The following is an 18,690-nucleotide window of genomic DNA, read 5'->3' as shown; positions in this document are numbered from 1 at the left end:
GTGTCTTATACTCTGAAAAATACGGTATGTCTAGTCTAGCAAAGAGTAGGACCAGAGGTGATATGACAGCAGTCTTTTAACGCTTGAGGGGCTGTCACAGAGAAGGTGGGGGGGGGGGTCAGCCTATTCTCCAAAGCACCAGAGGGCAGGACAAGAAGTCATGGGTGGAAGATCATTAAAGAGAGATCCAACCTAGAACTAAGGAGAAATGTCCTGATAGAATAATTAAACCAGAAGTTGTAGGTGCTCCATCACTGGAGGTTTTCAGGAAGAGACTGCTCAGCCGTTTGTCCAGAATGGTATAACATCTCCTGCTTGAACAGGGCATTGGACTAGAACAGTGGTCACCAACTGGTGGTCCGCGGAAAATTTTGAAGAAAATTTTGGTGGTCCGCAGAAAAATTATTTGCACTGTTTAAATTGCACTAAATCAAGGGTCCTCAAACTACGGCCCCTGGGCCAGATACGTGCAATGAACGTTTGTGTTGCTGCAGAGAGACTCCCCCTTCAGGGTCTTTTTGTGTGGGTTGGAGGGGGGCAGAAATTCCAACTCAGGGTCTGCTTCAGCCTCCTGGTGCGGGGCTTTGGGTGAAGGCTGGAAGGAAGCGCCACTGGTTCCAGTGGGACTGCCTCATGGCCTGGAACTGGCTGACCATCTCAGCCTTCTGAGCCTCCAAGCGCCGGTACCTGGCCTTGCACTCCTGCAGGTCTTCCCTCTGCTTGGAAAGCCTATGCTTATAGTCCTGAGTGAGGTGCTTCTGCTGAGCCTCCTTCTCGGTCAGATCCAATTTGAACTGAGCCAGCTGTTTTGCCAACTCTTTCTCTTTGTGGCTGCTTAGCTCCAACAACTGCTTCCTGTTGGGGCCCTAAGGAGCTCGGGCAGGCAGGCGAGGAGGGGCTGGGACGGGGGGTAGAGTAGAGGCTGGCGAGGCGCCCCTCAACGCGAGTGACATTGAGTTGGCCATGTCCACCCAGTCACATGACCTCCTAGTCACGCCCATCCAGTCAGTCATTAGGGAGATGATATGGTCCGTGGTCTGTGGGATTTAAAATTATGAATTTAGTGGTCCCTGAGGTCCGAAAGGTTGGTGACCCCTGGACTAGAAGACCTCCAAGCCCTCTTCCAATCCAATTATTCTATGTTCTTCTAAGAATACAATCTCCACCAGTTCTTGGTTATTATCTAGAACTAGTCTTTGCACAAACCCTGATGTTTACCAGTAAAATTAATTCTGGCATGCCATAAAAACATCTTTTTTTTTTTTTTTAATTTTCAGAACTCAGTTCCTCAGTAGAAACAAAATATGATGCTTTCCTAATAACAAATGTCATTCCCATGTATCCTGCTTTCAAAAGTAAGTACGTGGTTTTTGAATCTTTGAGATAGAAGGGCGTACAAATGTTGGTGAATAAATAAAAATAGTTTTAAATTTTGCTTTGGAGAAGCCAAGTACTCGCTTTACACCTTAATGAGAGTTGAATTAGATTATTTTCAAGCAACAGTGGAATCATAGAACGGGGTAGCCAGCCAAACAGCTATTTCTATTAGAATATTTTAAACGGCTGGATGGGGAGGGTTTTTTTTTAGCTTGGTCAGAAACATAGAATATTCTAGAACAGTGATGGCGAACCTTTTAGGCACCGAGTGCCAAAAAGGTCACACAGAAACATTGCACATGCTTCGGAAAAGCCGAACTTCAGAGTTCTAGTGTGCATGCACGCCTGGCAATCAGCTGGCCAGCGAGCATGCACAGGCTGGTTTTTTGCACTGCCACGTACACAAAGGGATCGTGCTCAGGAAAAGCCGAACTTCCAGGTTCTGGCGAGCATGCGCACCCGACGATCAGATGGCCGGTGCACATGCGCACATCGGTTTTCGGCACTGCTGCGTGTACGAAAGACAGCTGATTGTTACACGCACATGCGCGCCAGAAACCCGGAAGACAAACAGGCAAGGCCGCGTGTGCCAGGTGACATGGCTTCGTGTGCCATTTTGGGCACGCATGCCAATGGTTCGCCATCTTTGGTTCTAGAAGCTTTGGTTTCAAGCTCTTTAGGAGTTTAAAAATCATAATCAGCATTTTGAATTGCAGACATGGGCAAAGGGCAGCTGGAATAACAGTGCCATTTGATGTGCTGGTCTTTTAAAGTTAGTTAAATTCTAGATAATAATAATAATAATAATTATTATTATTATTATTATTATTATTATTATTATTATTATTATTATTATTATTATTATTATTTTATTTCTATACCGCCCTTCTCCCGAAGGACTCAGGGCGGTGTACAGCCTATTTAAAAACACAAAACAAAACAACGATTAAAATTTAAAATCATTAAATAATTAGGCTCCAATTAAAATCCCAGAAATTTAAAATACCCCAATTAAAATTATTATGTTGATAGCCCGGCCTGGCGGAACAACAGGGTCTTCAGTGCGCAGCGAAACATCCTACTTGGAATCAAATAGAGCTTCTGAAGAACAGCCCCATGTAGAACAGCGTCCAGTAATCTAAGGCAAGAGATGAGAGGTAGTTTGGTGTAGTGGTTAAGGTATCAGGCCAGAAACTGGAAATGTTGAATTCTAGTCTTACGCACAAAGCCAACTGGGACGGTCAGTTCCTCTTAGCCCTAAGAAGGAGGCAATGGCAAACCACTTCCAAAGAAATTTGCCAAGAAAACTGCAAGAGCCGTGGTTCGAATGCAGTACTGCAGGCTATTTCTATTGATTGCCGGCTACCAGCAGTTTGGCAGTTTGATTCTCAATGGCTCAAGGTTGACTCAGCCTTCCATCCTTCCGAGGTCGGTAAAATGAGGACCCAGATTATTGGGGGCAAGATGCTGATTCTGTAAACTGCTGAGAGAGAGTTGTAAATCACTGTGAAGTGGTATATAAGTCTAAGTACTATTGTTATTTGTCCAGGCAGTTCTCCGAAAATTAGCTAGTTGTTCTTGGTGGTTACGGCACCAGGCTAGAAAGCAGGAGGCTGTGAGTTCAAGTCCCACCTTAGCCATGAAAGCTGACTATGGGTCAGTCACTCTCTTTCTCAGCTCAATCCATTTTACAGGGTTGTTGTTGGGAGGAAAATAGGAGGAGGAAGTAGTATTGTGTGTGTCAACCTCCTTGAGTTATTTGTAAAAATAATAAAGGCAAAATATAATAAATAAATAAATAAATTGGACACATTGGAAGGGAAACACCCCCCCCTCCAAGAAATAATAAGGGCCCAGAGTCACTCTGGAAGATCAAGGAGATCCAGAAATGGTCACAGCTGGGTGTCTGTTGCTTCTAGCCAGTCTTCACTAACAAACTGGATGCCTCCAATTATACTTGCCCTAAATCTGTTGCTCCCCTCTGGGAGGAGGTTTCGAAGTATCTATAGCAGGATTACTAGATTCTGTTAACAGCTTTGTTCCTTATGCATCCGTCTTGTAAATTCTCAGGATTCTTTTTTTTCCGCCATGTATACATTCAAACCAGGGGTGGGTTCTACTTACCTTTACTACCGGTTCACATCGTGCCTGCGCGCATGTGCAGATCGCTTTTGATGACATCAGTGGGTGGAGCCTCCCGCCGGTTTTACTACCGGTTCTATAGAACCGGTCCGAACCGGAGGCAACCCACCACTGATTTGAACTAGACCAGTGGTGTCAAACTCAAGGACCGCAATGTGGTCAGATCTGGCCTACGGGGCCGTCCTGGTCTACCCAATACGAAGATGAAAGATCAGGCCAACATAGCTTCGGCCCGGTCTACCCAGTGCAAAGAGGAAACATGCCAAACAAAGCACCAGCAGTTTGGGGAGTGGTGTCAAGCTGGCCACGCCCACCCAGTCGGCCATGCCCGCCCCGCCCCCCCAAGGTCAACCACAGCCCTGATGCAGCCCTCAGTGAAATTGAGTTTGACACCCCTGAACTAGACTGTGATATTTCTCTGTGTGCATAATGATTATCTTTTTTTTGATTCTTGATGAATATATCTTTTCTTTTGTGTACACCAGGAGCGTATGCACCAAGACAAATTTCTTGTGTGTCCAATCACACGTGGCCAATAAAGAATTCTATTCTATTCTATTCTGTTTTGAGATCTGAATACAACTGTCAAAATTTCATTTTAATATATGCTGATTAGTGTACATTTAAAGTGACAATAAAGTCTCTTCTCTTCTCTTCTCTTCTCTTCTCTTCTCTTCTCTTCTCTTCTCTTCTCTTCTCTTCTCTTCTCTTCTCTTCTCTTCTCTTCTCTTCTCTGTTCCCTTCCCTTCCCTTCCCTTCCCTTCCCCTCCCCTCCCCTCCCCACTCCTTTTCCTCATTGTGAAATTCCTTAAAATATGGGGAGGATGAAAGGCATCATCTACCTAACTTAAATGACTGAAAGTACAATCACAAAGAGATGCCAGTGGCATCATTGTTAGTATAGGTAGAGCCATAAGGAAAACAATGCTAGTTGAGCTCATCTTCTTTTGTAGGAGAAGAACAATGTGATATTTGTCCAGTCTGCACAGCAGTACCAGCCACTGAAGGGCTCTTATTTCTTTTGTTCATGCTCCTCTGTTTGTTGGGAGTAAATCCCTGTCTTTAATATTAGACCTAATTTAGAATGCATAGCTAATATTCTGATAGTCAGTTAAAATATTCATTTTTCCATCTTACAATCCTACTAACATTCAGTTTAGGTACCCTTGCTCTCTTCCCATCTTCCCATCTTTTTCTTTGTCTTTCCTCTTTCCCTTTCTCCTTTCCTGTCCCTTCTTGGATGTTCAAATGCCAAAGGGGAAACATTTCTCCTTTTGTTTTGTTTTGCTTTTAATTTGTTTTACTAGCCCTCTGCCAGCGAAAACGGAGCCCGTTTTCGGCCTAGATGGCTTCCTGAAGCCCTCTGCCAGCACTGTTTTCAGCCTGGACAGCCTCCTGCAGCCCCTGCCAGCACAAAGGGAGCACCCCCCCGGGCTCCGTTTTCACTGGCAGAGGGCTGCAGGAGGCCGTCCAGGCCAAAAACGCAGCTGGTAGAGGGCCACATGCGGCCCTCCCAAGCTCCATTTTCGCTGGCAGAGGCACCGCAGGCTGGTCCTTCGCCATTTCCACGGCTGCCCCGCAGGCCAAAATTAAGCAGCCCGCAGGCTGGATCCAGCTTGCGGGCTTTGAGTTTGACACCCCTGGCTTAGAAGGTGTGTGCCCAAAGGATTAAATAAATGGCCCAATTCTTCCAAGATTTTGACCATTTGACTTTTACACGGCTCCTTTGGTATTCTGTGGATGTGTCCTGGTTATTGCGCTCTTAGGAACGAATTGATGTTTTTACAACAGCTTCTGCTCACCTAACCAAGACAACATTTGTGCTATCTGAGCATGCTCTGCAAATTTTCATATTTCCCTACATTTACAGTTTATAGATAGTCTTTGGACTTATGACTAGTTGTTTAGTGGCCATTCAAAGTTACAACAGATTTCCCCCTGAAAGATATCATGAGCCAGTTCCAAAATTCTGACAGCCATCATCACCCCTGTGATCACATGACTGCATTTTGGACACTAAACGACTGCATTTATAACCATTTGCACCATCCTGGGGTTACATAATCATGATTTATGAAGTTTTTGCCCCCCAAAATCCCGGGTCTTTACTTCTGGTTTTTGGCCCAAAAAAATGTCCCATAGCAAACAATGGATGCACTTAATGACTGTGACGTTCGCTTAACGACTGCTGCAAAAGAGGTCATAAAATTGGGTCAGTTATGTGATGACCCGGTTTACGATTGTTACAACTATAATGGGCAAGCTCCACTACGGTCGTAAGTCAAGGACTGCCATTAAAGTCCCATGATGACTTGCTTTACAAATACACCAATTTACAGTAAAAATTCTGGTCCCAACTGTGAATCAAGGATTATCTGTAACAGAGTTTGTCCTTCAGTCTATCCCAAAGCTGCTTTTCAAAAGGCAGCTGGACTTCCTTGGTTTTTTTTCCCCTTGAAAACGTTCGCTTCTCATCTAAGACGCTTCATCTCAAGAAGAATTAAAGACGCTTCTTGGATGAGAAGTGAATGTTTTCGAGGAAAAAAACCAAGGAAGTCCAGCTGCCTTATGAAAACCACGTTTGGGGCAATGATGACCTTGAGAATCTCCATAGACATTCAGTCCTTCATTCTTTCTTTAACAGAAGCTGGAGTCCTCATTTTAATTCTAGCTACTTGGTGGACTTTAGCTTCTGTCCATCCTGTAAGTGCTGATACGAATGGCATGCTGTAGGTCCCATTGATTAAACATTGACATCTGATAGGACTGGGGAAGTGAACCTTCCTCTGTCCAAGTGTCTGTCCTGTGGAAAAGCATCCCACCCCGCTGCAGAGATCCCTATGATCCATATCCTGGGCTCATTGAAATGGTCTTGAAGGCATGGTGGTCTTGCTAGGTGGGTGGCAGGCCATTTATGGACTATGTATATTAGGATGAATGTTTTATTGGCCTTCCAGATGTTCTTTTTGGTTTTTCTTCCACATTTTTTTTATTGGTGTAAGCTGCCTGGCATTGTTATGGAGTTATGGTGTGTGGGGGCGTGGGTGGTTTATAAATCTAATAAAATAAAATTGTGGGCTTATTACTAGTATTTCTATGTCCTTCTGCAGAACATCTCTGAGTGGCAATGTAAGGACTACGCAGAGAATAGTGTTTTCTGTTGTGATGTAATGCTTTTTCTGGTGGTATTTAGGATAATTTTGCCTGCTTTTTTTGTGTGTGTGTGTCCATCTACAGAGGTCTGGAATTATTTCCAGAGGATTTTGGTGAAGAGATACGCCATTGAACGGAACGGAGTCAACGTGATTAGTGGACCAATCTTTGACTATGACTTTGATGGTTTGCATGACACGCCAGACAAAATCAAACTGTAAGGATCCACTACTATTAAACAAGCATATATAAAATAAAAATGAACAATCACTAAAGAGAAAGGAAAATAAGTATATAAACAACAGCAAACACAGAAGGACAAGAAGCGACGGATGGAAACTAGTCAAGGAGAGAAGCAACCTAGAACTGAGGAGAATTTGAAATGTCTGTGAATATTAGTAGCTCGGGTTGGTAGTTATATTGTTGGTTTGCGCTCTGAGCTTGGCGATTTGGTTGCAAATCCAAAGCGCCCTGAAGTTGTCTCCTCGAATGGGGATGAAACGTTTGCAATCAAATTGCCAAGCTCGGAGCTCAAACCAACAACATAAGAAGAATTTTGCTGTCAGTTAGAACAATTAATCAGTGGAACAGCTTGCCTTCAGAAATTGTGGCTGAGCCAACATTGGAAATTGTTAAGAAGAGATTGGACAGCCATTTGTCTGAAATGGTATAGGGTTTTCTGCCTGAGCAGGCAATTGGGCTAGAAGTCCTTCCAACTCTGTTATTTTGTTAGAAGGAGAGAAATAAAGCAATTAGAACTATATCTCAAGTTCACCTGGTTGTTATTCATTTATTTATTAAGAAAACGTATATAGCCATGCAACTCACACTTGGGTGATTTTGGGTGGCTTACAAAATTTTAAAAAAGCCACCATATAGCAATCATTAAAAAACTCCCACCTTACTTCCCATGAGGAAAACAATATTTTCAAAGTTCACCCAGCCTGTTCAAGAATTATTTTTTTTCAAAAGGGAGAAATAATGTGACATTAACAGTACATATATTTTTCTCAAAATTGGCTAAATCAGGCATGTCTGAAATCCAGTCTTTTATATCTGGAATTATTGGCATTGGAAACAAGTTTTAACACAACCCAGAACACTCATCTATCTGGCCCAGCCTTGTGAGTACTAACTGGCAACTCCTCTCCATGAGTTGTAATCCATTCTACAGAAGGTTTGGCTAGGAGACTGCAATTTTTTTGTATCTGTTCCTAAACCCTGTGATTTATCCAGCAACTTTATTTGGCTAAATTCCCTCAAATCCTCAAACCAAGCCTTTTGTTGGGGTTGATAAATGAATCCAAAATCACTCGGCTTGATTTACCTGCAGCTATAGAAAGGATATTAAAGTATTTTCTTACAATAGTTGGCTGTTAATATTTTACTTCTCCTTGTAAAAATAAAAAAAAAACCCTTTATAGAGATTGAAGAGAAATTCATGCAGTGATGGGGCTGTTTTGTCCCTCTCGTTATGATCTGCTAGGTAAGGATTTCTTTTGTCCAAAAGAGAGTTGAAATAATTGATTTCAGGGGTGTCCAAACTTGACTATTTTTAAAATTTGTGGACTTCAACTCCCAGAATTCCCCAGGCAGCAATGCATTGCTACCTGGAGAATTCTGAGAGTTGAAATCCACAAGTCTTAAAGTTGCCAAGTTTGGATACCCCTCATTGATTTAAAACTAATAAATCAATAGTAGATCATTTTCTCAGAACCTGTGCTGCCTTATCTCCCTTAAGGCACATTTGTAAAAAGATGAATAATCTTTATCTTCTAGGTATGTGGAAGGAAGTTCGATCCCAGTTCCAACTCACTACTACAGCATCATCACAAGTTGTTTAGACTTCACTCAGCCTGCTGACAAGTGTGACGGACCTCTTTCAGTTTTGGCATATATTTTCCCTCACAGGCCTGACAATGATGAAAGCTGCAATGTAAGTTCCAACTTATTCCCGTTGACCTGTGCTTGGCACCAAAGTGCCAACATCTGATCCAATCAGGGGTGGGTTCTAAATTTTTTTACTACCGGTTCTGTGGGCATGGCTTATTTTGTGGGTGTGGCTTGGAGGTCATGTGACTAGGTGGGTGTAGCTAACTGGTCAGAGTCATTTCTGGAAGGTCCTCACACTTATGACCAGTCCTCGCACTTACGACCTGACTCATTTGTTTGCTTTTAACATTGATCAGCTGTAGGACGGACCTTTGAAGCCCCGTGGCAAGAGTTTAAACAGTTTTTTTCCCTCTAGTCATCAGCTGGGACTCAGGAGGCAGCAATAGATTGGGGGTGGGACCAAATAAAAGGTAAGAATAACGTGGGTGGGGGGGTAGGAGGGCGGGGGGGAGAACCGGTTCGGTGACATCATATTGTCATCACTACCGGCTCGGCCGAACCGGGAGGAACCCACCACTGGACCCAATATCTTCTCAGAAAGATTTTTGAACTATGTTAAACAGCTGCAGAATTAAAACGAGTCCCAAAGGTGATGGAACAGACCAAGGAGGCAGGATATCAAAATGGTGGCTACGTAAGAGAACCTATTCAAAAGGATTGGTTGATGCTCTCCTGACTTTTTTGACAGCCCACTGATGGCCAAATCTGGCCTTAGATTTTTGCCTCAGTAAACACTCTCCAAGTAGTAGCCTAACTAGGCTGACTAGGTGGCTCAGTGGCTAAGACACTGAGCTTGTCGATCAGAAAGGTCGGCAGTTCGGCGGTTCGAATCCCTAGTACAGGTCTCCTGTGTGAGCAGGGGGTTGGACTAGATGATCTCCAAGATCCCTTCTAACTCTGTTATTGTTACAAGTACAGGAAGATCAGAAGAACCCTATCTAACAAAATAAAATTCAGTGGTGGGAAAAATAAGGTTATACAGTGAAGCAAGAAAAACCAAATGCACAGGTACAGAATAGGTGGTACCTAGCTCAATAGTAGTAACTGTGAGAGGGATCTTGGGAGTCCTAGTGGACAACCATTTAAATATGAGCCAGCAGTGTGCTGTAGCTGCCAAAAAAAGCCAACACAGTTCTAGGCGGCATAAACAGAGGGATAGAATCAAGATCATGGGAAGTGTTCATACCACTTTATAATGCCTTAGTAAGGCCGCACTTGGAATACTGCATTCAGTTTTGGTCACCACGATGTAAAAAAAATGTGGAGACTCTAGAAAGAGTGCAGAGAAGAGCAACAAAGATGATTAGGGGACAGGAAGCTTGAACATATGAAGAATAGTTGCAGAATTGATTATTGCCTTGCATAACAATGGAATGGTCTCAATTGTGGTTGTAAATCAAGAACTACCTGTAATTAGTAAACCAGTGACTATTGATAAGTATAAAATATAATGTAGATTTTTTTTCTTTATTAGTTTGTATTTTTAGACTGTTTGGGGTTGTCTCTTTTTAGACAGGAACTGGGTATGTCTGGTTTAATGAAAAGAAGAACTAGGGGAGACATGATAGCAGTGTTCCAATATCTCAGGGGTTGCCACAAAGAAGAGGGAATCAAGCTATTCTCCAAAAAATCTGAGGGGAGGACAAGAAGCAATGGGTGGAAACTAATCAAGGAGAGAAGCAACTTAGAACTAAGGAGAAATTTCCTGACAGTTAGAACAATTAATCAGTGGAACAACTTGCCTCCAGAAGTTGTGAATGCTCCAACACTGGAAGTTTTTAAGAAGATGTTGGATAACCATTTGTCTGAAGTGGTGTAGGGTTTCCTGCCTAAGCAGGGGGTTGGACTAGAAGATCTCCAAGGTCCCTTCCAACGCTGTTATTCTATTCTATTCTATTCTATTCTATTCTATTCTATTCTATTCTAAATTTTTTAATTTTTTCAAACTTTTTTTAAAGTTTAAACTTACTATTGTTGTTCATTGTGTCTGTTAAGAATATTAATATTATTTTTAAAAGGTTATTTTTTCCCCTTCCAGAATTCTTCTGAAGATGAATCCCGGTGGGTAGAAGAGCTCTTGAAAATGCACACAGCGAGAGTACGGGATATCGAACAAATTACCGGCTTAGACTTCTATCGGAAGACCAGTCGAAGCTATTCAGAAATCCTTTCTTTAAAAACATACCTGCATACATTTGAAAGTGAAATTTAACTATCTCTTAAAACTCAGCCCACCCATCCTCTTATGAAGTGCTGTATATTTTTATATTATATTTATTAATTTGAAACAGGACATTAAAATTATTAGTGTATTTTTAATCTTGCAACAAATCTTAAAAATATTAAATCGGTGTCTGTTGTGTATTGAATCTTTAATGTAAAACATATGTTTTTGGTTTTTTTTTAAAAAGAGCTCCTGATGTGCAGCAGCTTAAAAGAGTCTCTTGGTTCAAAGCTTCTTAAAATGGTACAGAAGAATCACTTAACTTCGGTGGAGGAAATGTAACTTTTATTGCATTCCCTTGTGCCATGCTTTTTTTTTTTTAGTCCTGTATTGTGTATTATACATGTAAAATGACAATGATTGTTAACTATGTGATAGACATATTTAAGCTTCATAGAGAATAGAAACTTAAATATAATAAAACCACACATTTAGGGTTTTTTACTTGGTGTTCCTTTCGCAATGGCAAACTATTTTTCCCCTTGTTTTCAGGCAAGATCCTTCATACACAAGCATGATATAATTTACTGAATGATCCTCAAATTACCATATTTTTTGGACTATAAGAAGTACTTAAATTTACAGGAGGAAAACAAGAAAAAAATGGTTTTTGGCCTCCACACGTCGGATTTTCGCCCTCCCAAGCCCCCAGAAGCACTCTGCAGTGCTCCGCATGGCCCATTTTCACCAAAAACGCACCTGTTTTTGGCCTACCGAATGCTTCTGGGGGCCTGGGAGGGCAAAAACGTGACACGCGGAGGGCTTGGGAGCCCAAAAATGCCCGTATTTGGTCTATAAGACGCACCTAAATTTTCACCCACTTTTAAGACGGAAAAAACATGTGTCTTACACTCCAAAAAATACAGTATACTGATTTTTAAACCTAGGAGGCTGAATATAGGTAGTCACCAACTTACAACCGTAATTGAGCCTGGAATTACAGTTGTAAGTCATGTTGGTTGTTAAGCGAGTCACCATATGAACATGATCAATTTTATGATTATTTTTTTTTTTTGCAGTGGTCATTAAAAGAACCCATTATACCCAATAGGTGAGGGTTTTTTTTGCTAGAACTGGGAAGTAAATGCCGGTTTCTAGGAAGAAATGGCAAAAATTGCCATCACGTGACCACAGGGCTCTGCAAATGCAGACAGATTGTCAAGGGCAGGGGTCTCCAACCTTGGCAATTTCACGACTTGTGGACTTCAACTCCCAGAATTCCTCAGCCAGCATGAGGAATGGCTTGGAGACTGTTGCAATATTTTCAGGATCAGACTCAATAAAGATAATAGAAGTTAGAGCTTTAAATATATTTCTTTTTAATTATGATAGGCATTCTATATTCACTGAATATTCAAGGTAGAAGCGAGCGAGAATGGTGAGGGTGGCTCCTTATATATACAAGGGGTGGAGCTAGGAATGGGAGTGGTAAGTTATGAATACATTAAAGTCCAAAGAATAAGTTAACCTCTGATGTTCCATATATACATTATTTACACATTGGAGAATAAGGCATTTACATCTGACAAATCCCCCTCTAAATGCCGGTTCGTTACACAACACCAATTACATTCTGATTCAGGACAATATAATACATATAATTTAGAAGTTAAATATTTGTGTTGTTTAGAAGGTAAGGGTTTTGTTAATATGTCAGCTAATTGTTCAGAAGTATCGCAATGTATTGCTTTAATGAATCCGTCTTGAGACAGTTGTCTCACATGCTTAAACTTTATATCAATATGCCTGGACCTTTGTCCAATTGCATCGGATCTGGATATTTCAATGGCCGCTTTATTGTCTTCATGCATAATAAATGGTAAAGTGGGTTTCTTCCAAACATCAGTGATCAGATCATTGAACCATACAAGGTTATTTGCAGCCTTGGACAAACAAACATATTCCGCTTCTGTAGTAGAAGTGGCTACTAGTTCTTGTTTACCAGTATACCAGTAAACTGGACAATCATTCAATAGAAAAACATAACCAGAAGTACTCTTTCTGCATGATGTATCACCAGCCCAATCTGCATCAGCATAACAAGTAATTTTTGGTTCTCTGTCATTATTGGGTTCCAGCATTAAACAAAAATCTAATGTACCCTTCAGATATCTTAGAATTCTTTTGACAGCTTCCCAATGATACAAGGTTGGTTTACTAACATATCTTGACAATAGATTGAGAGGTAATGCAATATCTGGCCTAGTCCAATTAGATATATAAAGGAGTGAACCTATAACTGATCTGTAAAATGTGTTGTCTTTAAACTCAGGGGAAGATTCATCAGTGTTTCTAAGAAAATCAGTTTGCATAGGGGTGTCACAGGTTTTGGCATTATTTAAGTTACATTTGTTTAGGAGTTCGATGATTTTATCTTTCTGTGTAAGTTTGAATCCCCTTTTAGTTTTGTTAATTTGCACACCAAGGTATTTATTCACTTTACCCAGAGATTTCAGTGAGAAGTGTTCATTTAACTTATTTACAAAGATTTCCCTGCTCTCTTTATGCTTTCCAATGTATAAAATATCGTCCACGTAAATTAATACAAATTCAATATGATCATTACTCTTTTTTACAAAGAAACAATTATCAGCAGTGGTGGCGTTGAAATCCATGGTCTTAAGTACTTTTACCAAGCAATCGTACCATCTTTTGCCGGATTGCTTTAATCCGTACAGACTCTTATTTAATAACCAAATTTCGTTCTTATTAGTGTATTGACTGTGTGGTGCTCTTACATATATTTCCTTATCTAATTTTGCATGTAAGTATGCGGTCTGTATGTCATATTGGAATACGTCCAGATTGAGTGCAGATGCTACTACAAGGGCTGTTTTGACACTCTCTGTTCTCACTGTGGGTGAATATGTATCAGTATAGTCTTCTGGATATTTTTGTGCATAGCCTTGTGCAACTAGTCTAGCCTTGTATAAGGTATTGCCTCCTTCTAAGTTCTTAATTTTATAAATCCACCTGGTACCTATAATTGTTTTATCCTTAGGTGCGATCGCAGGTGTGAATACATTTAATCCTTGTAAACTTTCCATCTCTTTTTCCATAGCTAGTTCCCATTTTTCTCTTTCTTCATGTGGAAGTTTCAATACTTCTTCATATGTATTAGGTGTTATTTGTTCTTCATTCATATGCATTATGTAATCTTTGTATTTATTTGGTATTTGGTTTCTATTGTTTCTAATAGTTCTTTCAGGCTTGCTATGGTTATCATGCAAATATCTAGCTTCCTTTTTTGTTAATGTGTCTGTCTTTATTTTATGCTGACTATTAGTCCAAGTTTTGGTTTTGTTCTTACTTTTGTTAATATTTTGATTTTCTGTTGTTCCTTCCTCGCAAGATATCGTATCTTTACATTTATTAGGAAATATTTCATTAAGGTGCAATTTTGACCAATTGGCCTGTTCATGGAACACAGCTGTTCTGGATACTATAAATTTGTTATTACTATCAATAAATCTGTACCCTTTGGTTCCAGTTTCGTATCCCATGAATCTTAATCTCCTGGATACGTTTTCTCCCTTTCTCCTCAATTGTTTAGGTATGTGTACGTCTGCAGTGACTCCAAATATGTGCATGTGTGATAATTTGGGTTTTCTATTGTACATCACCTCATATGGTGTCTTATTCACAATACTGGACCAGGTTCTATTTTGAGTGTAATTCGAATAATGTAATGCCTCTGACCAAAATTGTTTGCCTAAACCAGCATCCTCTAATGTGCACCTAATCATGGTTTGTAGTGTGGAATTTTTCCTCTCTGCAACTCCATTTTGAAATGCAGAAAAAGGATTGGACGTGAAATGTAACATTCCTCTATCCTTTAACCATTGGGAGAATTCTTTAGACATGAACTCACATCCCCTATCTGTCATAATTTGCTTTATTCTGATATTATGTTGTGTTTCTATACGTTTGTAGAATTCCTTAAATTTCTGAAATGTTTCATCCTTGTGCTTTAATGTGTAAACAAAACCATATCGGCTGTAGTCATCCACTATTGTTAGGAAGTAACGTTTTCTATAGGTAATTGAGGGACTTAATGGACCAACTAAGTCCATATGTACCAAATCAAAAATATTGTTAGTTGATCTGTTAGATTTTTTTGGTCTGGGACTGGTTTTTAGTTTGGTGGATTTACATACTGAGCATTCCAAATAATTTTCACAATTTTTTATTTTGACACCTTCTGCGTGTTCAGTCATTTTTTGTACTACAGGAAAGCTTGCATGTCCTAACTTCCTGTGTAAGATGTGAGCACACTCATCATGAATTGGTTTACCTATTTTTGGTTTCTTTTCCTTGTATGTATTTTTGTGATCATGAGTTATTCTACACTCATCATTGTCACTGTTACTGACATTTTCATCATCTGCTTCAATACAATCTTCCATATTTGAATCAATGTTATGTAAACATCTTTCTTTAGTTATCAGATAGGGTAGACCTCCTTTTATCATTACAGTACCTACATTTGTTTTGTTCTTTTCTATAGTTGCTTTCCCCTTTGAGAAAACTATATTGATATCAGATTCTCTGCTTAATTTTATGGCACTTAGTATGTTGTGAGGTATTTCTGGGATTAATAATACCCCCTCTATTTTCCCTAGACCAGGCAAGGTCACATTTCCTTTGCCTAGTACTTGAACCTTTTCTTGATTAGCTACCTTTATCACAAACTTATCTTCTATAAATGAAGATAATATACTTTTGTTGTTGGTGGTGTGATTTGTTGCACCAGAATCAATAAGCCAATTGTTATTCTCATCCTGCTGTGTTCTGGTGCTGTCTTGTTTATTTAGCCCATTCAGTGACCCAGATTTCCTCTCTTTTGAATTTTCTCTACCCCCTCTACCTTCTTTGTAATTTGGTGGACTTCTATATTTGTGTCTATCTGTGGAAGATTGTCTGTAATTATATTTGCTCTTATATTCTGGCCTATGTCTCTCTCTTGAGACTTTGGGGCAGTCTCTTCTACTATGTTCCCTGGATCCACAATTGTAGCATCTAAAGGCCTCATTATGTTTATCTTGAAAGACTACTTTCCTAAAAGGTTTGTGGTCTGTTTGGTTACTGGATCGATTTTTTCTTGAATTGTCTTCTGCTATCAATTTGTTAGATAGGCTTTCTATGGATAAATATCCCAAATTAATGGTATCTAAGTGTGACATAAAGCTATCCCATGATGGATCAAGTGAATTGATAATAACACTTTTCATTGTTTGATCTGAAATCACTTCCCCCCTCAATTGTAGCTCAGCTCTTATTTTGTTTAGATTTATCAAATGCTCACTTATAGAAACCCCTGGTTTTACTCTAGAGGAAAAGAAATCCTTAGACATTCTTGTGGTTGTAGCTACGCTATCGCTGTGAAATAGATTAAACATGCATTGAATTATTTCTGATACTGTTAGGTTTGGTTTGATGCTATGATACATTGCAGGAGACACGCTAGATATTATTATGAAAAATGCTCTATGATGTAAACAATCTATTTTTAAGGTCCAAGGTCTTCTTGGAGGGCTAGTTATAAAGAATAGTAAATTTTCTTTCATGAAAATAACCTGAAGCTGTTGATACCACTCTTGTAAATTAATGCCATCAATTCTAAGTTTTGGGAAGTCACTGGGTAAGTTACCTACATTATTCTGTCCATTACTTACAACCTGGGGCAGTCCGTGATCTCTCAAGTGCAGGAAGTTACAGAACGGCATTGGGATGCTTGCAATGAGTCTGCGCGGTTCTCTGGCCAGTTCAAGTCTTTCTGGGTCGTCTACGTAGTTTCGCACATGCGCGTTGCTCATTTCTTCTTTGGTGGCGTCGTGGAAGGTTCTCTCCCTTTCAGCTCTCTCGATCCGCTCCTCCTCAGATGAGTCGGTCTCTGGCTCGGTTTTTGGGGTTCTGGTGGTGGCGACGGTTCTTTTCTTCTTTTTGTGTGCGTTGGCATTCGATCTTGTCTGTGGTGTAGGGCGAAATCGGCATGGCTCTCTGGGCTCGGGCGTCGTCGCTTTCGAAGTCAGGATGGGAGCGTGCAGGTCTTGAGTCGCCGGTTTGATTTCTTGCTTCTTCGTAGATGTCTTGGTAATTTTCAGTCTTGGCCCAAAAGCAGCAAAAAGCGTTTTTATTGCTGATTTTACTTGAGATTTTGTTAAATCGTCTTCACTTTCTGATTTTGGATCATCTGAAGAGTTTGAGACTTCTTTCTCACTTTCTTCGTCTGATAGTGTTTTTCGCGCCAGAAATTTTGAACTGAGCGTTTTGATTGGCTCTGCTCCATTCTCTTTTGAAGTTCGTTGAAACCAAGATGGCTGCCATTCAAAATTTCGCGCGGGATCACATCTTTTCTTTTTAACAACTATTTTCTCAGTAGTCATCTCACTTACGGTTTTTTGATCTTTGGGTTTTTCTTTAATGACGTTTTTCTCTCTCGCTGCTCCGCTGTTCTTCAGCATCTCCTGGAGGTCCGCGATGAGACTTTCATCATTCTTTTGACTTTTTAGTATCTTTAATATCTCTGACCTGAGTTCGTTATTTTCTATTTCGATTTCTTTCTGGTCATTATTTTCACTCATTAGTTCTTCTTCTTCAGTGGTGTATTCTTCGGATTCTCTCGAAATCGCATTGGTGGATTCGTTGATCATCTCTTGATCAGTTTCTATTTCTTTGCTGTAGGCCCTGGTGTTGGGCCTATCTTTCTTGGACATTTTTAATTACTTATTGAGTCAATTAACCATCCTCTGCTACCAGCTTGTTGCAATATTTTCAGGATCAGACTCAATAAAGATAATAGAAGTTAGAGCTTTAAATATATTTCTTTTTAATTATGATAGGCATTCTATATTCACTGAATATTCAAGGTAGAAGCGAGCGAGAATGGTGAGGGTGGCTCCTTATATATACAAGGGGTGGAGCTAGGAATGGGAGTGGTAAGTTATGAATACATTAAAGTCCAAAGAATAAGTTAACCTCTGATGTTCCATATATACATTATTTACACATTGGAGAATAAGGCATTTACATCTGACAGAGACCTTGGCAACTTTACGACTTGTGGACTTCAACTCCCAGAATTCCTCATGCTGGCTGAGGAATTCTGGGAGTTGAAGTCCACAAGTCATGAAATTGCCAAGGTTGGAGACCCCTGATTAAAGGCACAAAAAATGTAATCACATGATGGGAGGCGGCCATCGTAACTTCAAAACCATGTTCTAAGTAGCTCTGGAGAGGTCCATTTCAACTTCGAAAGATTGCAAGTTGAATATTACTTGTATCTATATGAAGAAGTTCTCTTTTGGACAGCTTCTGACACCCCCCCTCCCATTAAAGAAATGATGCACCTTAAAGAGCATCATTTCTTTAAGGTGATTCCGGACCAAAAGATGATATCACTGTTGCCCAGGGAATGCCTGTGAGGGCTCCTTAACTTCTGGTTTCACCATGTGGAATGGGTGGAGCCTGAGGATGAAAAAGGCAGAGCTACAAGGCCTCAATCCTTTGGAATGTGGCTTTCACTCAGAAAAGCATTTTTTTTCCCTAACCAGGCAATTTGACCTGGTGGGATTTGGCCTGTTTTGCATCATTCTGCCAATTGTGGTCCTTGGCACCACCAACCTCCCCAGACTTTTAAATAAACCCCGTGTTTTCAAATGTTTGCTCGCCCCTGTTTTGTCGCACTGCCTGAACTAAGCCTCGGATGGGCAGGGTGAACTAGAGCAATTCAAGAATGCTCCCTCGTGTGCAATGCTCCAGCTGGAGGTTTTTATTAAAAAATCTTAACATTTTCAAAGAAACTTTGGCAACCTGAAGTTGTATGAACATTTATTTCCTAAAACAAGAATTTCAGGAAAGATCCTAGCCAAATGTTGCAGTTGAGTTCCTAAGTGGGAAAC

At 40.3% G+C, this 18,690-nt stretch overlaps 1 protein-coding gene across 9 annotated transcripts in view; it reads left to right on the top strand.

The window, feature by feature from the left end:
• Nucleotides 1-11,228, top strand: part of ENPP2 (ectonucleotide pyrophosphatase/phosphodiesterase 2) — a 100,515-nt gene extending 89,287 nt beyond the window's left edge. For all 9 annotated transcript variants that reach the window (XM_087890875.1, XM_087890876.1, XM_087890873.1 and 6 more), the window contains 4 exons: nt 1,278-1,355; nt 6,757-6,889; nt 8,452-8,608; nt 10,604-11,228. In XM_087890875.1, coding sequence (XP_087747001.1) covers nt 1,278-1,355; nt 6,757-6,889; nt 8,452-8,608; nt 10,604-10,777 — 542 coding nt within the window. In that variant the 3' untranslated portion in view covers nt 10,778-11,228. The remainder of the gene's footprint in view (nt 1-1,277; nt 1,356-6,756; nt 6,890-8,451; nt 8,609-10,603) is intronic.
• Nucleotides 11,229-18,690: the final 7,462 nt, after the last annotated feature.

The sequence above is a fragment of the Pantherophis guttatus genome, chromosome 3 (assembly GCF_059756535.1).
Source record: "Pantherophis guttatus breed Tessera chromosome 3, ASM5975653v1, whole genome shotgun sequence".
NCBI classification, from domain to species: Eukaryota; Metazoa; Chordata; class Lepidosauria; order Squamata; family Colubridae; genus Pantherophis; species Pantherophis guttatus.
Note: the sequence above shows the minus strand (reverse complement) of the source record. Positions and strands in the feature narration are given on the sequence as shown.